The 27,796-nt window shown below is 38.7% G+C and overlaps 1 protein-coding gene across 2 annotated transcripts in view; it reads right to left on the reverse strand.

Annotated features, from left to right (window-relative positions):
* Nucleotides 1–26,730, reverse strand: part of srl (sarcalumenin) — a 58,593-nt gene extending 31,863 nt beyond the window's left edge. For both annotated transcript variants that reach the window (XM_028814289.2, XM_028814288.2), the window contains exon 1: nt 26,618–26,730. In XM_028814289.2, coding sequence (XP_028670122.1) covers nt 26,618–26,675 — 58 coding nt within the window. In that variant the 5' untranslated portion in view covers nt 26,676–26,730. The remainder of the gene's footprint in view (nt 1–26,617) is intronic.
* Between the last annotated feature and the right edge of the window lie 1,066 nt (nt 26,731–27,796).

Genomic DNA, 27,796 nt, shown 5'->3' on the forward strand with positions numbered 1-27,796 from the left:
TAACTTTATTTACTTAATTATTTTGTAAAACGTTTTATTGAATTTATTAAAAGCAAACAACATTCCATACAACCAAGTCAAATTTTACAAAACTAAGTTCAAATCAAATCCACCCCCAACCATGAGAAAGAGAGCTGGGCCAGCAGAGTAAAAGTTTAATAGTAGGAAAAATAAGCAAGTAAATACTTACATACATACATATACATACAATAAAAAAGGGAAGAGAATCCACTTCCTCAATTTAAATGCTTATTCTAAAATGTTATTGATTATGTCCTGCCAGGTTTTAAAAACATTTTGCACAGATCCTCAAAGTGAGAATTTGATTTTCTCCAATTTCAAATAGTATACATCAGTTATCCACTGACTTAAAAGAGGTGAGTTACGATTCTTCCAGTTGAGCAAGATATGTCTACGTGCTAATAGTGAAGTAAAGGCAATTACAGTTCGTTTGTCCTTATGTAACTTTTAATATGTACATACTGATGGAAGAGACTGTTCAGTAGACAGAATTTTGCTGGTATGACCCATCTCTCCTAGCAGTCTGAGTCTGCCATTCACTAAGAATCTGTCATGTGTTAGCCTTTGATTCTTTTATCCAAGCGCAGAAAACTATGGATGAATTCTTAAACAGAGTTACAGATTTATATATTTATTATCACAAACTTTGTTAGTTTCAAGGAATGTGATGAGCAAGAAGACTACTGCAAAGACTATGTGGGACAAGATCTTTATTTTGCAGCCACTAACATAGAAATGCTATCTTTGTTCATATTCAACCAGATATCGTCTAAATTTCCAATGGGACAACAAACATCTTTAAACACACGTTGGGCGTGCTCAGAGACAAAATCTAGAGAGCTGTCAAGTGCAAGGCACCTTTTTTCTAAACAGCAGCTCATTTGCAGATTCTTCAGGTTCATTAGTGAATATGAAATATTTACTTTGAGTAGCACAGTGGGTTGTGCTGCCTCCTCAAAGGTCAAGGGTTCTGGGTTAGAATCATACACCCAGGTTTGATTTTCCTGGAATTTTCATGTTCTTCCCGTGTCTACATGGGTTTTCCTCTCTCATCTGCGAAGACACGTATTGAGTTAATGTACACTTGAGTGGGATGTGGTGTACTGGCCTGTTCATCTGGGACAGGCTGTGCCACCGCAACACTAACTTGGATTAAGTGGATATGAGAATTTTTTCCTAGGTAAAAATGACATCTGCCACAATAAGCAGCCAAAGAACTCAAAAATTTTCAAGATAAAAACATATGCCTAAATCATTAGGATTCAGCAAACAGTGCTGAACAATGATGTCAGCATCAAAGACTAGACAACTAACTTAAAGAGCAACAGTCACCTTTACACCTATCACAAACCTAAGTACACAAATTCTTAAAACTCTTTTTAAATTCAACTGAGTATCCACTTGGCAAAAGTCAGACTGTGAATCAAGCGTAACGTGATAGAACATTCTCAAAGCTACTGCAGAGTGGCTGGAGTATATACTCTACAGGAAACAACTCAAGAAGTTTTTAGTAGATTGCAGACCTCAATGCCATTCTTGAATAGCACTCCCTGTATAACTGATTTTTTTTTAATAATGGTAAACATTTTATGATTTTTTTTTTTATCTTAATATAACATTATAAAACCAAATTAATGCAATTCAGGGTTTCAGACGCCAGGAGCTGGTCACAGGATTAGGCAGGAACCAACCTTGGACAAAGTTCACACACAGGACCAGTTTAGAGTCATCAGGTAACCTAACCTGCACCTCTCTTGGATGTGGCAGGACAACTGGAGTACCCAGAGGAAACCACATGTTCAAAAGGAGACAACTGGGTACAGAATTCATCCCAAAATTGCTGGATTAAAAAAAAAAAACCTCCAGAATCCAACCAAATTTTGTCATTTTAAAAGGGATATTGTCACCAGTTTCACATGTCCACTCTGACAAAGACCATAACTCTACACATACAGGGAGTAGTGTCAGTATGAATTTTATACGCCCATGCAGATTTTGAGTTTTTTCCGGCCTAACTGGAGTTTGATTTTTTTTTCTGTCCTCCTGGCCATCTGACCTTACCTTTTTCTTAGTTACATCTTCTTCTTCTTTCGGCTGCTCCCGTTAGTGGTTGCCACAGCAAATCATCTTCTTCCATATCTTTTTTTACCCTGCATCTTGTTCTGTTACACCCATCACCTGCATGTCCTCTCTCACCACATCCATAAACCTTCGCTTAGGCCTTCCTCTTTTCCTATTCCCTGGCAGCTCTATCCTTAGCACCCTTCTCTCAATATACCCAGCATCTTTCCTCTGCACACGTCCAAACCAACGCAATCTCGCCTCTCTGACTTTGCCTCCAAACCATCCAACTTGAGCTGACCCTCTAATGTCCTCATTTCTAATCCTGTCCATCCTCATCACACCCAATGCAAATCTTAGCATCTTTAACTCTGTCACCTCCAGTTCTGTCTCCTGCTTTCTGGTCAGTGCCACCGTCTCCAGTCCATATAACATAGCTGGTCTCACTACCGTCCTGTAGACCTTCCCTTTCACTCTTGCTGATACCCGTCTGTCACAAATCACTCCTGACACTCCTCCACCCATTCCACCCTGCTTGCACTCTCTTTTTCACCTCTCTTCCACAATCTCCATTACTCTGTACTGTTGATCCCAAGTATTTAAGCTCATCCACCTTTGCCAACTCTACTCCCTCATCCTCACCATTCCACTAACCTCCCTCTCATTTACACACATGTATTCGGTTTGTTCCTACTGACCTTCATTCCTCTCCTCTCATATCTCCACCTTTCCAGGGTCTTCTCAACCTGTTCCCTACTCTCGCTACAGAGCACAATGTCATCAGCAAACATCATAGTCCACGGGGACTCCTGTCTAATCTCATCTGTCAACCTGTCCATCACCATTAATAATAATAATAATAATTCTTTGCATTTATATAGCGCTTTTCTCACTACTCAAAGCGCTCAGCAATTGCAGGTTAAGGGCCTTGCTGAAGGGCCCAACAGAGCAGACTCACTTTTGGCATTTACGGGATTCGAACCGGCAATCTTCTGATTGCCAGTGCATATCCCTAGCCTCAGAGCCACCACTCCGTCCATTGCAAATAAGAAAGGGCTCGGAGCCGATCCCTGATGTAATCCCACCTCCAACTTGAATGTATCCATCACTCCTTCCGCAGACCTCACACTGTAACACTTCCCTCATGCATATCCTGTACAACTCTTACGTACTTCTCTGCCACTCTCGACTTCCTCATACAATCCCACAGCTCCTCTCGAGGCACCCTGTCATATACTGGATAATATTATTGCCTAATCTTGTTTATGCTTTATATATTAAACTTCTTTTTTATTTCATCTTGTAATGCACTTTGAGCTACATTGTTTGTATGAAAATGTGCTGTATAAACAAATGTTGTTCTTATACTTGTAGGACGATTTAGGAACCAAATGCTTTGAGGCATGGTGGCTTTTTTAATGCGTAGCTAAATGACAATCAAAATAAGTGGAACAGCTTGGTATTTTACATTAGTTATTGTTTGGACAATGAAATAAATTAAACATCATAAAACAAATTAGTTGAAAACAAAGGCAGTGTTTTAATTTACTATATTGACAAATGAGTCATGACAAAATGGCAGTGACCAATACTCGGACAAGGAGCTAGTCCAATGCAGGGCCCACTTCTGCACACACCCACACTGGGAGAACTTAAGAATGCTAATTAACCTAACCTACAATTCCCTGAGGGTCAGGCAGAAACACCCAGAAGAGAAACTGTGAGATTATGGAAACTCCACCTGGTCATTACTTGTGCAGCTACAGCACTTCCCACTGTGTCACCCTATTATCACCTCTTTGAGACTAATGAGTATTTCTGTAAGAGCATTCATGTCACATAACTAACACTAGTTGGTTATGTAAAGGCTTCAGAAGCAAAACAAAAACTTCAGGCAATTTTATACAGCCACAGCACTGTGAAATTGACCACAAACTAACATAATCATTTCCTTAACAATAAGCCACAATTCTCTCCAACTAGGCATACAGCTGAACCAATGCTATTGCCAGTTAAACTACAAATGATGACTGAGATTTTTAAGGTAAATCACAAATTTCAGCTTTTTTCTGCATACTTTTAATAACAAGAATTTTATTCTGTATTTTAGAAAGACAAGATATTTAAAACACAAGGTTGCCAATACAACCCTCACTATGTGATATTGAACAAGACATTTAACCTGCCTCCACTGTAAAGAATTGAGTTAAAAGAACTGTAACATATCCTGCTCTTGTAAGATGCATGACCCAATAACAACGACCATTTTAATTGAATTTTGAAAATCAGAATTCAAAAACAGGCAAACATTTTCCATTGCTTGCTTTGGAATGTGGCAATCTTGAAGGGTGGATACACTCAAAGAAACAATGGGATTAGACGACAGAGCGGGAAGTGGATCAGATGCAGTAACAACAAGTGAGTAACTAAAGAAAAAGGTCCTGCAAGAGCCCTAACTCTGTGCTCAAAATATAACAAAGTTGCCTTGCTCTCAAAATGGATTGCCTTTCTTTATACTGAACATTACAAATTGTGCACAGAAGTAAGCAAGGTATCCTCTTGAGCTCTTTTTCTGAAGCCCAGAAGGTCAATCACCTTCAGTGTGGGAGGCTGACTGACATCTTTTAATGCCACAGTTTCAGTTTTTAACTCTGTTATAACAGAATCCTTATTGTGAGTGGATATGACAAACACTGCTACCACTGAAGAATGAAGAAATGACCACCAAAGCAGTCACACAACTAAATGTTCTGTGACAACCTGTAGCACTTAAGTCCTGCTGGTGAAATGTAGTAAAGTGTAGGTACACTAAAACATGTAGAATAGGAAATAGGTTATCCCAGGACATAGTGGATATGTAAGTTGTACCTAAAAAGTCAATAAATTCATTCAGTACTCCTATTTGTGTGGACTTCTGCCTATAACAATAAACCACAGTTTGGGTTGGGCTCCCAAAAATATGGCTATCACCCATTTCATAGCTACTGTGGGAAACAGCCTGGACACAGAAAGGCAGACACCGGTGGTTTCAAACCACACACATGTTTATTGTACATTACGCCAACTATTTACAATACCACACAACCCAGTGCCCCCACACCAATCACCCTCAGTCCAGGCCTCTTCCAATAATGCCTCTCCACAATGATCTACTCCTCTCCTCCGAGCTCTGTCCACTTCCACCTGACTCCAGCTGACGAATGGAGGGAGGCGGCCCCTCTTAGGCTGCCCCGGATATGCTCCAGGTGCCCCTTGATGAACTCCCGCCGGCACTTCCTGGTGTGGCAGGAGTGCCGGCTGAGCACCCGGAAGCACTCTGGGTGTCCCTGGTAATCCTTAAGTGCTGACGTCCAGGGCTTTTAAGGCATCTGGGCGCCACCTAGCGGTGACCACGGGCCCCTATAGGGTTGAGCTTCCATGCTCTGTTCCCGTGGTCCCCATACCAAACAATGCGGCTGCCCCCTCGTGGTCCGGAGGAGGCGTAATCCCTCTTCTGGTCCTTCCAGGCGTCCCGGCTGGATACCGTCCCCAGCCGCTTGTCACACTACCTTAGCAGCACAAATTGAGCTTGGTCTCGCCTTATAGATTTAAAATGTAAAATTCAAACACTTAACATTGGTCCTTTCAGACTCTGCCGGCATTGTGTATGGTGCCCAAATTATCATAATCATTCAGTTACAACCAGAGACCTGCTTCACTCTTATTCTGGCTTCCTATTTTTGAGCCTCCCTTATTTTGTTTTAATTAAGGATTTTTGCCTTCATTCCACATGTGTTCATACCCTGAACATTTTTTATTATTTTTTTCTTTTTGTTCTTTATTTTGCCTTATACAATTTCTTTTATTACGAATTTGTTAGTTTTCGCATACCCCTTGGAGTCAGAATGCAGGGTCAGCCATTGTACAGTGCCCTTGGAGCAATTGAAGGTTAAGGGCCTTGCTCAAGGGCCCAGCAGAGTAGGATCTCTTTTGGCAGTGACGGGGATTCAAACCAGCAACCTTCGGGATACCAGCACAGATCCTTAGCCTCAGAGCCACCACTCCGCCCTATTATGTACTGGACTATGTTTTTACCTCCTTTTTGTATTGCTTTTCCTTTGAACAGGTAATAACTTTTTGTCAAGCTAGATCTCCGAATCCTCCAACCATTCATGTCAATTAATTATTCTACATTGGCTATCTCATTATCAATACATTCACTATGCTACAATCAGCAGTGCCAACCACTCATTACAAATTTACTAGTAAGAATTTCCAGTGCAGTGCTCAATTTTCAGCAATGTGAAGACTGCGCATGAACCATAGACATACATGGAAAATCCATCCATCCATCTTGTAAAGTGAGGACATCCGGATTACAAGGAGCTTGTAAATGGAAACTGGGTTTATACAGAATTGTACACCAACAAATTAAGAATGCCCTGAAACTGAGACCTCCCAAACATTAACCTTTTCAACCTACCACCAGAATGACACTAAAATCATTATTTAGCAATCTTCTAATATTTATCTGGCATTTATGAGATACATTAATGAAGACTGGTTGGCAAACATTGTGCCACTCTTCTATTATTCATCGGAATCACTTTTAGCTGCTCAGAAATCTGTTAAGGTTCATCAGCTGCTATCTTTAACTGTAGCCAGCCTTGCTATGTGACCTTTCCCTTGGTAGCGCTTCACGCTGTTACCATATTTGAATTTGTGCTGAACACTTGCTAGAATGTAGCATTTAGAAAGTGGCGATGGATCAGCACAGTGGCTGAGCATTACAATAATACATTTGCTCTCTGTATTACTTTACACTCAACAAACACAAACACTGCTGTTTCCAAAATAAGACTACTTTTCTCTTGAGGACTTTCCAAGTGTTACAAGGAGTTAATGAAAGCAAAGTTCAGTAAAAACGGTATTAGCTTTACTGGAAAGGAGGCTGGGAAAATAATTTCACAAATAGGTGATTATACAAAAGCACAACTCTGATGGAGTTAGGATGAAAATGAGCGTTTCCAAATCCGATGGTTTGGGCTTCTCATTGAAAAGGGGTGGTTTGCTCCTTATAGGTAAAGGGTGACCAGTACCATTTAAGTACCTTGGACTTTGTTCATGAATGAAAGTAGAGGTGATCAGGAGGTTCACCACTGAATTGATGAAGCTGTAGCAGTTCTATTAGCCAATTTATCATTTCATTCCCACCAATGGTGACAAGCTCTAGGCAGTAAACAAACAAAAAAAAGCTTGCAAGAAAATAAAATGAGGCACAGGCCTGCTGAGGTCACTTTCTGTGTGAGGAGCTCAGCAATACAGAAGGGCACTAGAGGAGAATAGGTGTTTCTCCAACAGAGATGAGAAGGTTGAGGCGGTATGGGCATGTAGTTAAGATGCAAATATACGTCCCCAGTAAAGGGTATACCAGGAATGGTTATCTAGGAGATGACCAAAGGATGGACTTTGAACAAAGTGGAAGGATTATCCCTCTAGGCTGGTCAGGAACCGTCTGGAAAATACCCCAGTAGCAGTTACAAGTTGTTGCTGAGATTACGGTAGCCTGGTCTATACATCTCAGTAAGTTGCTATGACCCCCACAGGATAAGTGGAGTGAAGGAAAAGTGAAAGAACGACTGTGATGTAAAGAAGAGAGTAGCTGTTAAGGACCTTTCCTGTTTCATGGTGCACTGGAATCAAAGTCATATGGTAAGCATTGTTATGTTGTGGCTGCTCCACATACCCAGTGTGCCATTTGCAGATCATTGACAGGATTAATGCTTTCAAAACATTAGTACTTAAATAATAATAAACCGGCACAGGGGAAAATATTGAACTGGCTGAAGTGTGAGAAATTAATGCAATCCATTCAAATGTCAATCCAATGGGAAACTTTTGCTTTACCATATTTTAAGTTCTATAATAAGGAATGCAATGCCATAAATAAAATTACATCAGGTTTGCTCATATTAGCAATACAATCTATTGGCACTGTATACAACCATCCATAGCAACACAGCACATGTATAAAAATGAAGTATTTTACTGCATATAGTGTACATGATAGAAACAATAGCAGATTTTATATTGCGGCTATCCTTAACTCCACAATCTCTTGGTCACCATTTTTCTTGTCAGCAAACTTTGCCTTCTGATTCTCGCTATAAGTTTAAATTCCACTGGCAGAAAGCTGGCACTACTGCTCTTTCTTTGGGTCACTTAGCTCCTTGTGTGTTCAGGTGTTGTCATAAAAAACAAGCACTGCCTCTTAGTGGTTGTTGTTCATACTGCAATATATAATATTAATAATAATAGCTGGAAGCTGATCCTTTATTTATAGTCCAGGATTGTTGTTGCAGTATGAACAACAACCACACACACACACACACACACACACACCCGCAGTGAAACCTCGGGTCACGAATGTCTCGGACCACGTACAAATCAGGTTACAACCAAAAAGTTTGCCAAACTTTTGCATCTGTTCACGACCACACACTCGAGTGACGAACAAGTCAGTTTATATTAGGGCTAACATGCCCCAGTGGCTTCACCCTCTGATTAGAAAGCATCGAAGCACGCTCTTCAATATTTGGAGATGTACCTCATACTTCCCTCAGACTTTATCATACACTTTGTAACAGAATGCCCTGACTTGTGACATAGTTATGGCTCTAAAAACCACAGCTATCTGTCTATACTTAGGATGTTGTTTTGCACTTACCTGTTTTTAGATCTTGATCGGGGGGACCAGAAACAGAAGTACAACAGACTTGTAAACTATGTATTTTCAGGGGGTCCCAAGCACTTCACATGAAGCAAAGTGACATGTATAATGAGTAGATTAGGTCTGTTGGTGAAATCACAGGGTTTTTCTATTTTGCTACCAATGGACGTCTTTCTTAAATATAGCCAGAGCCAATGGGGAGAAGATGTTTGATTTAATGCTATATTTACTGTGGTATTACTGTACAGCACAATGGGCCAATACATGGAAATGTGTTTAATAAGAATACATTTAAATTAAACCTTTGACAAGGACATGCAAACCAAAGACTTAAAAAAAAAAAATCAGGATAGTTCTAGAGAACATCACTGTTACATAGCACTATATGCCTGGAATATCCTCTCCTAAAAATGAAGCCATGCAAGAAAAAACAGAGTCACTCTACCATCAGGGTTTCATTGCTAAACATTTATTATTACAAGGAAAGTTAATTAAAATTACCTGCTAGATACTGTGATGAACTGGTCGTACATCAAAGGCTCGATTAGCCAGCTATTGTGCCCCAGTGCAAATTAAAGCCCTGCCAGGTAGCACTTCAGTGCCAAAGAACTGAGGCACAGGCTGATCCTAGCCAAGCTCGGTGAGCACTGTCTGGACATCGGCAAAAGAGAGAGACACTAGAGGCAACACAGCTTAATGAAAATCATGTCATTTTCCTAAAATATCCCAGGGACTGTGACGAATGATTTTCCAGAGTAGAAGCCATTATTGCCTGGCGACAGTGGTGTGTTACTGAGCAACAAGTGGAAAAAAAGACAATGCTGGTCTAAAAAAGCAAGGATTCTAAAGTTATGAACAAATGATTGCCACGACCTAAAGCTTACAGAGCTGTTCAATTACATAATAAGACTTAGTAAATGTTGTTAAATTTGACAATATATCAAGGAGCTCCGGAAGAGCTGGGTCATAGAGCAAGCAGAGTAGCCATTTGTTAGCCAAGTTGGACTACAATGAATATTGATGCTATGGGTCATAGTGAGGGACTGACAGTTTATGTACAGTATTGTGAAACAGTATTTCCCCCCTTCCTGATTTTCTCTGTTATTGCAGCTGGCAGTGAACATTTTCAGGTTTTCCACCAAAATCTAATATTAGATAATGGATACCTTAGTAAATAAATAAGTCTTAACATATAGCTTTTAACAGATTTCGTTTCATTCATCTAATGAACAAAGTTTTCCAACACCAACTAGCACTGTATGAAAAAAAAGTATATGAGTCACTCCAATTAAAGGGATAATTAGCTTATTTAAAACATCCATGATTGATCGCAACCAGCCCTACACAATATAAGCTTCAATTTGTTTAAACCTTATCATCAGGTTTATGTTGCCAGCACAAAGTTCAACAAGCTGGTTATAACTATAGAACTTCTTGATTGAAGCAAACGTTAAAAAAAAAAGTTCTGTTCTATCAAACCAGAATGGTCTACAAAGCCATTGTGAAGGCACGGGGACACCACCAAACCACAGTAGGAGCCATAATCTCCAGATGGAAATCAATTGGAGGAGCAGTGAATCTTCCCAAGAGTAGCCAGCCTACTAAAATTACTCCAAGGCCACAGAATAAAATCATCTAGAAAGTCACAAGGGAACATAAAAGGAAATCCAAAGCACAGTAGGCCTGTCTTGCCTCACCAAAGGTCAGTGTTCAAGACTTCACAATCAGAAAGTCAAAAATTGGCTTTATTGGAGAGTAGCATGGCAGAAACCTCTTCCAACCAAGTAGAATGTAAATGCCTAGATTTATTTTTACAAGAAGCATCAGGAAGATCCCCAAGACCTTTGGAAAAATATTCTATGGACAGCGGAGACAAAAGTAGATTTTTCTAGATGACATATATCTCATGTCAGGTGTATGCAAACTCTTTCCACAGTAGAACATCATACCAATACTGTAATTAAACATGATGGTGGTACTGTGATGCTGTAGGGATGCTTATCTGCCTCAAGATCTGGGCAGCTTACCATAATTGAAGGAACCATGTATTCTGCTTTACATCAACACACTTTTAAGGAGAATGTCAACCAATTATCTGTGAGTTGGAGCATAGTTGGCTCATTCAGCAAGACAGTTGTCCAAAACACAAAAACAAATCAACATTGGGATAAGTAAAAAGAAGCAACATTGAAGTCTTGCAGTGGCCTATTCCATCTCTAGACCAACACCATGACATAAGCAGTTCATCCTTGAAGGTCCATCTCTATTTCTAAATTTAAAGCAGTTCTACAAGGAAGACTGAGCTAAAATGCCTTCACTGTAATATGGAAGAGTCATTGAATTGTAGGAATCAGTCATCACTGCTAAACAAAAAAGAATTTTAGTTTTATAAATGCTACATTCTGTTCATTCTGTTGCTGCATCTTATAATTCTGAATTGACAAACAGCAGTCTCTTCTAGTGTTGGATCCACTCTTTTATGAAATACTACTGGAAATATTTTTCTGCACATTGGAGGAAATTTTTATTCTCCTGTCTTTCAAAAAGGTATGGAAACAGAGGCAGGGAGCATACCAGGTGAGCCAAGTTGTGTTTTTATTACATACATTCTGTGTTTTAATTCATGCTTATATATATATATATATATATATATATATATATATATATATATATATATATATATATATATATATATATATATAGTAATGCCACTCGAGATTTATAAATTTTTTGCTGGATGGACATGCAGGTAAGAGTTTCACTATACTCTGTACATCCGACAATACTACGACTGCTACTACTACTACTACTACTACTAAAGGTGACAACTGGTTATTAAGTTAAATGGGTGCAATTGCTTCTCTCTTACAGTGTCAGTTGTTGGATAACTTTGTTGATGAAATTAAATGGCATAAGTAAAAAGAGTTAATTGATCACACGGGTACTGTTTTCTAACATTACAATTTGATTAAACACCTGAAATAAATTAGTTTCAAATATTTGCAATAAGGAGGAAATCAGGAAGGGAGAAAATATTTTTCATGAAACTGAAATATAATATTTCCAAACTAGCTTAATTCAAGTTGGGATCGCAGGGGTCCAGAGCCTATTCCAGCAATGGGCTGCAAACTCTGAATGGAGCACCTGTTAACAGCAGGGCCCACTCTTGCACACACAAAATTACTCCTGAGACCAATCTGGAATCCAGTTCACTGCAGCGAAGTAACCCAATATACAAAACTTTAGGATATAGAATGAAAATTACTGTATTCAGAGAAAAACACACAGGCAATAGGAGAGAGTACAAAACATAGACAACAATCTGGTGCAGAATTTTAACCCAGGATGTTAAATTAATCAAGCAGCAATCTTAACTAATTCATAAACATGAATCCTCAGTTATATCATACAAATGTTCAAAAGAAATTTTGTGTGGTCTACATTTTAGAACAAGGTGTATATAAAATAAAGACAGCTCATAAAGAAATGCAGCATACAGAGTATGTATTTGGAGCTTGAAGCAGGGGAATTAAATAGCTGAGGCATTAGTGAGTGGCAGAAACACTCAGCTGATACTGTAGGCATTAGGCAAATTCTGTAACATTACAGCAAGAATGGAATTTGCTTAAATAAAATGTAACTTGGGCACTACAGGAGGACTGCAATATGATACAGTAGTTTATTGCAACCCAGAGATACTCCTTCTCCTGTGCTATTATTACGCACACACAAATTTTCAGAAGAGATTGTCTCTTGCTATAGACACAGTATATTATTGGGTCATCCTAGACATATTTCTCCTGAACTGTACTCAAAAAAACAGCCTAATGGTGAGTGTAGGACACAACGGGGGAGTAGGTAAAGGCTCTTGGTTAGAGTTTACTGTAATAAATACACTGCTGTAAGCAAACATTACCTCAGTTACTTTTTGCAAATTAAAATAATACAGAACATAAAAAAATGGTATATACAAATATTAAACAAAAAAGTTTTTGATGAAATAATGTAAAAGTGTAAAGTATCACCACCATTGTAAGATGCCCACCCCACTTCATCTACTGTAATCCCAATCCTGGAGTGCTGGGAAAAAAACGGAAAATGACCCAGATGAAACTGGCAAAAAGAAGGCAAAGTAAAGAAAATATAATGATTGTCATACTCCCCTTGGAGTCTACGATATAAACTGGTAACTTCAGAAGTTAGATAAATCAGGTGTGGGTGCTGGTGTGTGTATATTGGTGTCCCCTGTTAGGTACTTTGATGACATGATAAATGTCTTTTTTTTTGGCTCTTCCATGTGCAGACATCCAAAGTCTACAGTAAAACATGGAAAACATAATTAACTGTAAATGTCATGGTATTGCCATATTGTGGTGACATGTACAATACATTTAGAGAATAGTCAAGTGACCAATTGAAGATGTGAGTTCCAAAATCTGCTAATTACACCTTTTGGTAAAATTTACTGAACACGTGATTGTGACTTTTCATGCAGTTGGTCATGCGCCGAAAATATGTTTGAGCTTCAAAACCTGCTAATTGCAACAGTGCAGCGCTATATAGTTTTAGGGATTTAGTTTCAAAATCTGTTTACGGACCCAGATTTTCCTATTTATCTCCAAAATTTATCTTTTGTACTTAGCTGATTTTGGAACTGAGCTCTTCAATTATCCAGAGAGACTATATAGTTGCCTAGTAACAATGAACACGAGTGATTAATTTTAATTTTGCATTGTTCTTAAAATTTAAGAGCAGGGGAGATCTAGAAAATACAACAGAAAGTATACAGGAGTAGAGACTACGAAACTGTGTTTCTCTGGTGCTAAGAGCATACAGAACTCTCACAATAGATAGATAGATAGATAGATAGATAGATAGATAGATACAACATGAGGTCAAGATCTGATGGTCCCTACAGTGCTACTTCAACAGCCTTTCATGTTCCATATTTAAGAACTGCTTCAAAACATATCTCTCTCATATATATATATTATATATATATATATATATATAAAATCCAACTTCTGTCTGTCTCTATGTCTGTCCGCTTTTCGTGAGAGAACTACCTAATGGATTTAGATCAGGTTTTTTTATATCATTTGCTTGAACATTCTGGCTGATTTTGTGACTTCTCTCATCACGCTAAGAATCATAGTTCGCTTGCAGGAGCGATATATTTGTGCTAATCCGAGACAGAGGCTGTGGGCCGAGGTGAGTGGGAAGCCAGGCAGGGTCCTCCTCATTCACGTGCCAGCCTCCGTTCAAGTCGTCTACCTCTGTGCTTTGGAGTGTACCTTGCCTTCGCTTAGCTAGCGCTACCCGTTTGTTTATTGATTTTTAACGGTTGTCCTGTTTCACTACCAGGCAGATGGAGCAGCGGGGGATGGCTAGTTTATGATAAAATGTACCCATACGTGACTTCAATTTGAAACCCAGTGTTGTAGAAGAATGAATATTAGAATAACCACTGACACTGATCGTACTTAACTGCCTTCAAAGTTTTAAACATGTTTAAATTTTATTGGTTTCAAACAATCAACACAATGCATATATTATAAGTTTATAAAATTGTTGTATTCTAATATTAGATATTTTACCCAATTGTCACTTTGCAATTCCATAACTACTGTATAAAGGAAAAAAGTGCACGTTATTAAAAAAAAAATCAAAGAAATGCAAAATACTTAAATTATTGATAAATGCATAAAATGACTGGAAAGGCAAGTGGCAATGCTGCCTTACTGAATCTATCATCATGGATCATGGCCACTGTGTGTCTGTGTCAGGTTTTCTTTGTATGTTCCTAAGCGAAGGTTTATGGATGTGGTGAGAGAGGACATGCAGGTGATGGGTGTAACAGAACAAGATGCAGAGGACAGAAAGATATGGAAGAAGATGATCCGCTGTGGCAACCCCTAACGGGAGCAGCCGAAAGAAGAAGAAGTAGTTCCAAATATGTTAGGTTAATTGCCTTTCATAATCTTAAACAGATTATGTGTATGTGAGTGGGGCCTGGAGTGAACGATATTTTATGCCTGATGCTGCCTGGATAGGCTCTTGTCTTAAACAGATTATGGAATGTTTTGTTATGTTATGATAGAAAGTATAGTCAGAGTGTTGGGAGTAATTAAGAATTTTCAGTGATTATTTTAAGAAGCATGCTTACTGAGAACATAATTAATGAAGGACTATCATCAATTGACAAATGTTTAAGTTGTTCTTCTTCTCTAGATGTAAGTAATACAAGACATCATGATCTCCTTGTAGTACAGAAGGTGGTATTAATGTGAAGTCAGTGCTCACTAAGCTGTGGTATTACCCAAACAGGGCCATTTGAGGATGGGAGGTGAATGATGAACCTAATACCACTCAAGCAGCTAAAAGTACAGTTGTGCTTTAAAGTTTGTCACCCCTTCAAAATTTTCTATATTTCTGCATAAATATGACCTAAAACATCATCAGATTTTCACTCAAGTCTTAAACGTAGATAAAGAGAAGCCAGTTAAACAAATGAGACAAAAATATTATACTTGGTCATTTATTTATTGAGGAAAATGATCGAATATTACATATTTGTGACTGGCAAAAGTATGTGAACCTTTGCTTTCAGTATCTGGTGTGACCCCCCTTTGCAGCAATAACTGTAACGAAACGTTTCCGGTAACTGTTGATCAGTCCTGCACACCAGCTTGGAGGAATTTTAGCCCATTCCTCCATACAGAACAGCTTCAACTCTGGGATGTTGGTGGGTTTCCTCACATTCGCTTCAGGTCCTTCCACAACATTTCGATTGGATTAAGGTCAGGACTTTGACTTGGCCATTCCAAAACATTAACTTTATTCTTCTTTAACCATTCTTTGGTAGAATGACTTGTGTGCTTAGGGTCGTTGTCTTGCTGCATGACCCATCTTCTTGTCAGATTCAGTTCATGGACAGATGTCCTGACATTTTCCTTTAGAATTCTCTGATATAAAATTCAGAATTCATTGTTCCATCATTGAAGGCAAGCCGTCCTGGCCCAGATGCAGCAAAACAGGCCCAAACCATGATACTACCACCACCATGTTTCACAGATGGGATAAGGTTCTTATGCTGGAATGCAGTGTTTTCATTTCTCCAAACATAAAGCTTTTCATTTAAACCAAAAAGTTCTATTTTGGTCTCATCCGTCCACAAAACATTCTTCCAATAGCCTTCTGGTTTGGCCACGTGATCTTTAGCAAACTGCAGACGAGCAGCAATTTTTTTTTTTTTGGAGAGCAGTGGCTTTCTCCTTGCAACTCTGCCATGCACACCATTGTTGTTCAGTGTTCTCCTGATGGTGGACTCATGAACAATAACATTAGCCAATGTGAGAGAGGCCTTCAGTTGCTTAGAAATTACCCTGGGGTCCTTTGTGACCTCGCTGACTATTACATGCCTTGCTCTTGGAGTGATCTCTGTTAGTCGACCACTCCTGGGGAGGGTAACAATGGTCTTGAATTTCCTCCATTGGTACACAATCTGTCTGATTGTGGATTGGTGGAGTCCAAACTCTTTAGAGATGGTTTTATAACCTTTTCCAGCCTGATGAGCATTAACAACTCTTTTTCTGAGGTCCTCAGAAATCTCCTTTGTTCGTGCCATGATACACTTCCACAAACATGTGTTGTGTAGAACAGACTTTGATAGATCCCTGTTCTTTAAATAACACAGGGTGCCCACTCACACCCGATTGTCATCCCATTGATTGAAAACACCTGACTCTATTTTTCACCTTCAAACTAACTGCTAATCCTAGAGGTTCACATACTTTTGCCACTCACAAATATGTAATATTCGATCATTTTCCTCAATAAATTAATGACCAAGTATAATATTTTTGTCTCATTTGTTTAACTGGCTTCTCTTTATCTACTTTTAGGACTTGCGTGAAAATCTGATGATGTTTTAGGTCATATTTATGCAGAAATATAGAAAATTCTAAAGGGTTCACAAACTTTCAAGCACAACTGTATACAGAAAAGTTGAAAAACAGGGCATAACCATTGCAAGTGGGCAATTGTAAACATTCATTATGTTACCTCAGAATAATATTTACCTTATTCTGAATTCTTCCCTTCACTTTTTTCTATCTATGTCAACATTGTATTGCAGATGTGACCTCCCAAGGTTTAACCGAACCTCTCCATACAGAGCACTATATAACACATTATCATCTTTCGCTTTCTAATATGCTGCATTTCTTTAATAAGCTGTAGTACTAGGGTGTTGTACCGTGTTAGCCATTATGAATGTAGAGAAAAGCCAAGCAAAATGACACCTTTTATTGGCTAACTAAAAAGATTACAATATGCAAGCTTTCGAGGCAACTCAGGCCCCTTCTTCAGGCAAGATGTAATCATGCCAATAAAATCATGCCAATAATTGTAATCATGCCACTAAAGATGTAATCATGCAATAATTTAGTTAGCCAATAAAAGGTGTCATTTTGCTTGGCTTTTCTCTACATTTAATAAGCTGTTAATCATGACTCCCAAATTCTTTTAAATCCTTTCTACCTCTAAACCCCACATTGTGTCATTTTATTTAATAGTGTTTTTAAGTTTAAACTTTTATGTTTTAATTCAAGCTAACATTTTCTTTATTGTCAGTTTGACTAAACTGTCAAATATAACAATGTTCAGGCCCAAGTCACCCCCCACCTTGACACCATAAATACTGTGGCTGGTTCTTTTTCTGCCTGCAATCTGCTACCTGCTGTGATGGGAAAAACATATCGATGAAATCAAGAGAACTACTTTTCCAATTTATTTGAAGATAAATCACATTTTAAGCTATTTTTAAATTATACAAGACAGGGGGAAAAATTCTTTAACTGATCTTCTCAATTTTGTCCATCCATATTTTCATCCTTTTGGTTTTTTTAGATGGTCATTGGCAGCTGAATTTTATCCCATTCACACTTCACAGACACCAATTAAACTAGGAGGGATGAAACTGGAGTATCCATAGTAAACCAAAAAGGATACTTGGATGACATGGAAACTTGACACATACAGCGAGAAGCCTAAGAACTGAACCAAGATCCCTGGAGCCAGAAGTGCTAACCCACTGCACACATTTCTGAATTTTAGAGATTAGGTTACACCGCACTACTAGTACTTCTATAACATGACCTTACAAACACCATTACACACAACTTTTGCTTTTCCATTATTTGTTTAAATCCTGCAGTTCTTAAAATATACTAGTTTTAGGTTGACAGAAAAAAAAACACTAAGCATATCTCACTGCTTTGGTCTTTTTAAGGACTGAATCAATATTTGTTTGATGCCTAATCAAGCAATAAATATTAATTCACTTGTCCCTGTCATGGACAGGGAACCACTCCATTGCAAGGCCCACCCACAAAACTGGGCTAATATGGAATTATCAGTGAGTGAGACACACATGTCTTAGGGCATTTGGGAGGAATACTAGTAGAGTACTTAGAGGGAAAAAATCATGCAGACATGGGAGAACATGCAAATTCCACCAAGAGAACACAGGGTGAGTGACTTGAAAGTAAGAGTCTGAATCAATGAGATCCTGCCTTGTGTGCAGTGCTGCTTTAGAAAGTCTACAGCACCTCATGACCCTGAACTATATATACAAACTATACACAGTTGTCTGTTTTACCTGCATTTTTATCACTCTTTAATTTAATATTGTTTATTTATCAGTATGCTGCTGCTGGAGTATGTGAATTTCCACTTGGGATTAATAAAGTATCTATCTATCTATCTGAACTGCCTTACATAATGTTGAGAATGTTAGACTGTATTATATTTTTCTAAGGTCTCTACTTGTGTATATGATTTTTTTTCCCCTAGAATTCCAATATTCAACCAGCATCCTAGAAACTTGCATGTTAGGTTAGATGAAATTCTAACGTGACTCTGTGTGTCAATCCTGCAATACACTGAAGCAACACACAGGGTGAGTTCCTGCCTTGCACCCAGTGTTGTCAGGATAAATGTGCCACCATTCTGAAATGGAGTGAATGTGTTTAAGAATGCTATGTGTATTTAATTAAATACACTCCTGAGGTTACACAAGTATTAAAAACACATATTAGTATTTTAGAGAAACCTGTACTTGGTCAGACTCCAAAGAATCAAGGTTTTCCTTTAAATAAATGATTTCTCTAAGAACTGGGAGCAGGGCCTCTGCAAAAATCATCCATCTCATGCAAACTAGTCGTTAGCCTGCCCGTTATGTGGACCGCAGCATTAATAAAACATGCCACAGAAAACAATTAATGAAAGCCATGGTGTTAAACAAAACATTTGTAATGTCACCAAAAGCTGTACACAAACTGTCACATAGTGATGTAAATAGCTCTGTGTTCAGACACAGACATATTATTTGAACCCACAATATCAGGTTTTGAAGTCCAAAGCCTTAACTACTACACCACACTGCCTGCAACAGATCAAACACTGTATTGTTTCAAGAAAAAAAACATTTCCTCTTCAGCTCTCCCATACAGGACACGTTAAAACAAAAGAATAAAATAAATTACTGGTCAATAAGATATGCCATCACATCCAAGTATCACACAGGACCACTAAGTGCATGATGTACTCTTGAATTAAAGAATAAAAAGGTGCATGTCAGACTGGAGTCTTTCTTGTGCCCAACACATAAAGAATAACAGAAATTTCCTCACTTATTCCAGATAAACAGATGGATATAGTAATAACATAATCTATTTTTGTTGATTTATCAGCAGGTGTCTACACTAAGCTAAGGAAGCCAGAAAGTGGAGATATTAATTCACAGCAGAGCACACTGGCAGGATCTCTCTGCCATGTTCCATCTCGATTGTGCATTTCAATATTCAGGTTCAACTGAAAAATTTAAAGTGAGCAAATGACAGCTTTTCACTGAAGGACTTGTCCACATCGTATTTACTACCAGATCAAAAAATTAGATTTGCTGGTCAAACAAAGGCCCACCAGTCATCATATCTTGGAAAGAACAGCTACATGGACATGAGGGTATTGGGCAAACTTCAAACCAAAAAACTGCCAAAAATGGTAATACATTTTATTTATACAAGGAGCCTTTCTAAGAACTCAAGGACACCGAACAAACAATAAATAAATAAATAAAAAGACACATTATAAACAACTTAAAACAATATAAAAATTAAAACCAAACAAAACCACTGTAATCATAAAGAAAAAGCCATTTTAAACAGATGCGTTTTAAGTTTACACTTGAAGGTAGAAAATGATTTGATATTTCTAAGCTCAGTAGGAAATGAATTCCAGAGCTTGGGAGCAGAACGGCTGAATGCTCTGCTCCCCATGGTGGTTAGACGAGTGAGAGGGACGGTCAGGTGGATGGAGAAAGAGGATCTTAGGTTACGGGAGGGAATAGCAACATGAAGAAGATCAGACAGATATGGAGGGGCAAGGTTATGAATGGCCTTAAATGTTAATAGCAGAATTCCATCCATCCATCCATTTTCCAACCCGCTGAATCCGAACACAGGGTCACGGGGGTCTGCTGGAGCCAATCCCAGCCAACACAGGACGCAAGGCAGGAACAAATCCTGGGCAGGGTGCCAGCCTACCGCAGAGGTTTAGTTTAAGTGGTAATTTTAAATTGGGCCATGTGAGTTTGGTTGTGTATATGACTGTGATGGACTGGTGCCATGTTCAGGGCCTTGTGTACGGTTTCAGAATGTGTTATCAGAAACAATGTTGGCAGTCATAAAAGACACTGCATCAACTGGCACCCAAGCTTTTTCTTGGTAGGCAATTGAACTTAGCTCTCTACATCCACATAATACAAGGAGGATGTGGCAGCTCAGTATTCCTCACATTTAGACTACATTTTGACCACGTGAAATTTACACTCAAAGTGTTCCTGTTGCCGTTGTGTCATTGTCCATCCCATGGGCTGTAATGTGAGATGCACACCATTGTCACTCCTTGCAGCTGCTGGGGATCTCATTTGAACAGGCTGCAGAGCCATTTGAGAAAGGACACTTGCCTTTCAGCTGTCCTCTCACGTCGACCTCGAAGTCAGCTCCTGGCATGTTACAGAGAGGTGCAACAGGTGGGTGTTCTCGACTCCTGACACTCCTGTCTGACAACTGTGTATGGCTCTCAGGATAGAACAACCTACTAGTCACATCAGTCACTTGGCGAGTGCTGACCTCCTTGACTCCTGCCTTTCTTGGTCAAGTCGAAAACTGTCTTGCTTTATTTTATTTTTTTTTACATATTGGCACTCTTTCTCAGATTTTATACACTTCTATTGACAGGCTTTAAATGGAATGATGAACAGTTTCTACAATTATCTAGCCAAGCACATACATTAAATCATTTACATGATACTTTCATACATAGTGGCATACATGAAGGAAAATATGAGGTTGGGAGCATGCACTAATACAGTGCATTGCCACATCCACCACATGACGAACCACCTCAGGATCCCAAATTAGGACCAGGCAATGGGTGACACCACATCACTACTCCAGTTGGAATGGAATGAGAGGTATTTTTTTTACAGTGGCTGGAGTGTCAATCCTGCCACCAACCTCGGAGTTCTCCCTGCAAGTTGGAGTACCTGCTTGCAGGGCTGGATGCAGGTTAACGTCATACCTAGGATGGAGCAATTGCAGGTTAAGGACCTTGCTCAAGGGTCCAACAGAGTGGAATCACTTCTTGTATTTATGGGATTCAAACTGGCAACCTTCTGATTGCCGAGGCAGATCCCTAGCCTCAGAGTTGCCACTCTGCCTTACATAAGGCTCAACACATATACAGTGCTGAAATTACACTGATAATTGCATAACATCATGCATCAAGAGTTAAACACAAAACAAGGTATGGGTTTCAGCAGGGTTACAAAGTAGGCCTGGAAATAGTTCACTGAATGTCACCTGCAAACATGAATATCGACAAAAAGGTTTTAACACCTGCACAATACAGTCAGACAAGAGAAGCAACAGCCGGTAGAAATGTCCCAACTCAGTTTGAGAATCTAATATATTACAGAGGAAATATTAATTTGTGAAGCCAAATTGTCCTTCACTGGAACACAGAAACACTTCATTAGTGTTAATTGGAAGGAACTGAATTTTGACTTACTGGACAAAGCTGAGAACTATACACCATACCGAATCAATTCTCTCTCTCTCACTAGGAGATTCACGTCATGTGCCAGGCAGGGCTTCAGCTATATAAATATGGAAGCAATTCTGCACATTTGTGCATCAAATTGGATAAGACAAGTAAAACAACATATACTTAAATTATCCACACACAGTGTGGCTCCCTAGTGATTCAAGTGTTGTAGTATAAACCACAAGGTTGCTTGTTCACTCATCACCCAATTGAGCTACTTTGCCCGCTAGTGTTCCTACAGTAGAACTAACCAAGCAGCCACACAACATTGACAAGATGCTTCAATTGGCACAAAACAAGAACCAACCTTGAGCGGGATGCCAATCTAACACAAGGTACACTCATTTATACCGTGATGATTTAGTCTTCTGTTAACATCACATATCTGTCTCTAAAATGTTTTAGGACAGAAAAGCTATATGGACAGGGGAAAATGTGCAAAATCTAGGCCATTCAAAAAACAAACAAAGTATGACTTTAAAGGTATTAGCAGTTCTGTCTCCTAGATCTAGTATCTTGGGTTCAAATCTTGTACTTAATTATTGTCTATGTAAACTTTGTATGTGCTCCTTGTGTCTGTATGGGTTTTCCTCCCACACCCACTGGTGATTCCTAACTGGATAAATGCAACTTTAGACTGGTTCTTGCCCATTCTTCCTGGGATACCCTAAAAGCCCCAGTTACACTGACTTAGATTTAGGAATGTTATGTGTTATTTACTGTATGTATTACAAAGTATGGGATATATTGGGATGGAATGCAATGGAAAGGTACTATAGTAAACCTTTTGGTCAATCTCAGTGCCTGATGAATGGGTCCAGAAAATGTAATTTTATTACTTAGTTCTCAAATAATATATATATAGAATTTTAAAAAGAAATGTACCCAGCCCTACAAAGTACCATACATTTGTTTTTACTGGGGAAGGCATAGTCCTCACAACTGACCTCATGTCTCACAATGTGTAGGTCATTTAACCTACCATTTCTCACACTATAGAAATATGGAAATAATTTCCCACAACTATACAAGAAAAAACATTCAATATGGAAAGGTCCCTTAATGACTTAGGTTTTATTCTTCCCATTGACTTGAATGAGTCAGCTATTGTAAATAAATTAATGTAAATGGAGCAATAGATAGAATCTGTGGCCTTCAGATCTCTAAAAAGGTTGAAGATCTAGACACAGCCTCTCTGCAGTGCATAGTGTGTACAGCCAACAATCTCTGGCATAACAGAACAGGAACTGCACTAAACTCCACACAAAATCCCCCATTTGAAAAAAAAATATTCCTTTCTAATTCACAAAAATGTGTGCAGAATTCTGCAAGCCTGAAGAAAAAAAAGCTGTTACAATTTAAATTTATAATGGAAGCAGGCTTATAGATAGATAGATAGATAGATAGATAGATAGATAGATAGATAGATAGATAGATAGATAGATAGATAGATAGATAGATAGATAGATAGATAGATAGATAGATAGATAGATAGATAGATAGATAGTTTCTTTATTAATCCTCAAGGGGAAATTCACAATTTCACAAATAGACCATGATTAAAGAATGCAAAATTGTGTGCCTTTGTGTATACATTCATTCACAATGTTATAATGTCAGAGACCAGCTTTAAAACTGATTGAATAAATTTAAATTATTGCCCTAGAAAGATAACCTTAATGCTGTTCCACAACACAACAGAAACCCTATGATATCACAATGAACACATGACTCTCCCAGCTGAGAACTTCAGTATTATGAAGCACATGCCAACCAAAGCACCAAAAGCGATGCTCAAAATGGGTAATAAAGTGTTCACTGGGACTCTAACTCAATCTTCTTACTTTTTCTAGTTGAATGTATTCAATTATATTTCATTTCTAGAAATAGCATTACAGCAGAATCATGAGAGCTCTGACCAGCATCCACACAAGGACATGTGAAAATTCATGTACAGAGGGACACTGGAGTTGGCACCTATAAGCAGCCACTGCTCTGGATGTGTTTAGTAACCTTATAATGTCTTCTCACCTACTTTGATAATTAGTTAATAACCACACAAGTATGGGGAAAGCTTCTTTTACACAAAGAAGCAATGGCCTCCAAAAACTTTCTTATAATGAAATCTCACTTACATGTCCTTCAAGCAACAATCTCATGTGAAGTGGCACACATGAGCTGCACATTGTTAGTGTCAAAAAAGTAGGTGGCAGTATCAGCATACTTTGAAAGGCTGTGGGACTCCTGCAACCTCTTGTTTTTATTATGTAGTTTCTACAACTACACCTTTCTTGTGCTGTTATCTTGTCTGCTTTTTGATGACGCTACTGTGAAAGTGAAGAGGAATTAATTAAGCATTTATTGTTCAATTTCAATGCTTCTATAATTATGGCAGCTACATCAGAAAATGATCTTAGAAGTCTCATAATAATATATTTTCAACCTCAGTGAAAGTAAACATTCCATTCTGAAAAACACTAACCACCAGGCTAACGTTAATCCATTTAAAAGTACATGAAGGTGTCAGTTACCCCATCAGGACAGAGATGCAATCAAAGACATGAAACGGTGATCAGGAAAGAATGGCCTCATGAACGTGTGGTTGCCATGCAGTTCCAATAAAAGGTCAACGAAACACCCACTAAGCATGATTTTATATTGTAAACCCCCTCTCAATGTGCTTTATACAAGTGGAGATAGAGTGCATTTATTTATATATTCATTATTTACCAATCAAGCAGTGCCAAGTGAAGGGACTTGCTTAAGGACACTCGATGAGCCAGAAGCAGGCATCAAATCAGTAGCTAGTGCTTTACTTACTAAAAAAGCCACACAACTTGATACAGAATATTAAAGATGGGTTGTTTCACTTACAACTGAATTGAAGGAGGTGCAACTATATACTGATAAACTGTGCAAAGTAATCTAATAATACATTGCCTTATAATTAACACCATCTCAAAATTCATTACATGAAGACATGAAGCCAGCAGTGAATTTTCAACCCTGTACTTTGATCTTAAGCCCTGATACACATTCGAATAATACTTTCTTCCTTCATATTTTCTTCTGTTTCACCAAGGAGGCTGCTTATGAATTGCCCCAAAGACAGAAAGTTAACTGAGAAAAAGGTGAAATAGAGTGAAGAGCTAAATGACTAAAGGCAAAAGACTGCAGAATGCTTTATTGGGTGTTTTTTCCTCCACTTAGGTTCTGACCCCAGGAATATGAAGCTTTGTACAAATTGTGCCATACTGGGTATAGGATAGAACATGGAAGACACTATAAGAAACAGTATCATCAGAAAATGGGCACTCTTCTTATAATCTGGAACTCATTTCCTCACAAGGACATTCAAATAAATGTTTGCACCTGGGAAGGCCCCAGTAGCTTGATAGCACTGAGGTAAAACCACAGGATACATACATACTTACATCGATAATCCCACATAATTTAGTGTATGGTCATTATTGGCCAGGAGCTATCTGGGTAGCAATGGGTGCAAGGTGGGAAACATCCCTAAACATGGTGCCAGTCCATTGCAGGGCCCACCACTAGATCAGGTAGTCTCAATGGATTTTTCTTGGAAGGAGGTGAACACAGTGTTAGTGTCACAGAATAGAGAAAATGAGAGATGTTACATGTGGTCGGCCTTTTGCTTCCCCTCCCCATTTTTCATTTTCGTAAACTTGTGTATTAGATGCTCTGAGACTATGGCATCCCTGTTAAGATAATGGATAGCCTTAAAAGGCCAATGCCTTGGAATAAATCGAGGTTGTGACAGTGCAGGGAACTAGCAGCTGCGGTGAGCTGCTGGGTGGGTGCGAAGAGAAGAGTTGGGGTCTGCAGCAAGGGGGGGGGGGAGGGATACATGGACAGTAGCAGGTATCTAGTTACACTGCACTTTCCAAACTTAGCCACCTGACAGAAGCCTGAAATGCAGAGAAAGCCGTAGCAGAAACTATCCCAAGGACAGACAAGGGGAACTTCATGTGCCATGCCAGGTCTGGCCTGGTTTCTTCATTTTTACATCACCAGACAATGAAACATATAGAAAGAGCTGCACTTACAGGCATACTAACCCCGATAGGCAATTCCTTACCCCAACAACATCTCCATTCATTTCATACTGGTTGATCATAAGAAATGCCACACCTTGATTCAGTCCAGGAATGCAGTGAGTGATAGGTTAAACAGTAGCTCACATACTTGTGAGGAATAATTGTAGACACAGATAAGCCAATGCCCAGCTATCATTTTCACATCTTCTCATTTATTTCCCCGCATCAAGTCCTTTTTACATTCATTTGCCAGTCCCACATTTAGATAGGCATATGCTGTAGACATAGGATTCCCAGTGCCTTTTTATGGAATGCCCCCACTATTGAGACTCAATAAACTTTTTTTTTTTTTTACTTTTTGTCTTCTAATGGGGACAGCAAGTGGAGAGCCACCCTGGCCTAAGCCAGACTTTCTTATGCGATCCAAAAAATAGCTACACAAAAATGGCAGGTGTTCCAGCAAAGTCACCCTTCCTCTGCTTACCCCTCAGACGGCAGCACTCATCAACCACAAGACAATGAATTTCACAGCTGTTACTGACAAAATGTCACGTTAATAGATTCATATAAGTTATTTTTTTGTGGAGTCTCTTACCTGCAATTGCAAGGAGCAGCACAGAGAGAAAACAGCAGACTGAGACAAGACCCTTCATTTTGGCTGCCAGGAAAGTTCTGCCACTTATCGCTGATATATATATGCAAGGGAGAAGGTCAAAGGGTACAGCAGAGAGGAGGAGACACAAAAAGGGGAGCAGCCTTGTTCTGAAAGGTTCTGCCTAAAAGGGGCAGTCACATCACTTGCAATGTGACAGAAGACAAATATTCAAAGCACATTTGGTTTTCTGTTTGTGTCTGTCAATCAAGCGATCAATCTTTATGCTATATAGTGTCTTTTTTTAGCATGAATGGCCATCAAGAACGTCATACAACAATTTACATTTTTCAATCTACACAACTGGACATTGCATTAAACATTTTGGCATCCTATTAACTCCTGTCAGTCTTTATTTTAAAAAGCATCTTTTTATAGATGGTGCAGTTTTAAAGAGCTTCACTAGGCAAATCATTTTACAGGATAAAGATGTCAATATGCAGAATTGGATAGCAGGCAACACAAGAGTTCCTCATAGCTACAAAAAGCTACACTTGATTCCTGGGTCTGGTCACGTCTATATGAAATGTGCACATTCTCTCCATGTCTTTTCTGTGTATTCCAGGTGTTCCTCACATATGCCAGAGATGTGTATATTACATTAATTAACCCAATTTGAGTATACCCTGCAATAACCTGCAATTGCTGAGCGCTTTGAGTAGTGAGAAAAGCGCTATATAAATGCAAAGAATTATTATTATTAATAAACTGACATACAGCCAGAGATGATTCCCATCTTGTACTTGATACTGTCAGAATAGACCCTAGAATAAATTACTTTAAACTAGATAAAGTGGATTCAGAAAAAGGATAGATGGATAACTGAACAGCACATGACAAAAGAATAAGTATAGCAAAGGAGGAAAATAAATAATCAGAAATTAAATTCAAACGAGTCAGTTTCGGACTCATATCTGATAAACTGGGACCTCAGAATTGAGATTGAGGCTCTGTAGACATTTCATTTCAGTCACCACTTACCGAGTTCAGGGTCTCAGCAGTAATGTATGTCAAGCAGAAATCTGCTATGAAAGTAGCACATCTCCATGGAATGATAATAGAGGCTTCACATCTACTAAGTAAAATAAAGAAAATAAATAAATCTCAGCTTAACCAATTTAT

The sequence above is a fragment of the Erpetoichthys calabaricus genome, chromosome 11 (genome assembly GCF_900747795.2).
Source record: "Erpetoichthys calabaricus chromosome 11, fErpCal1.3, whole genome shotgun sequence".
NCBI lineage: Eukaryota > Metazoa > Chordata > Cladistia > Polypteriformes > Polypteridae > Erpetoichthys > Erpetoichthys calabaricus.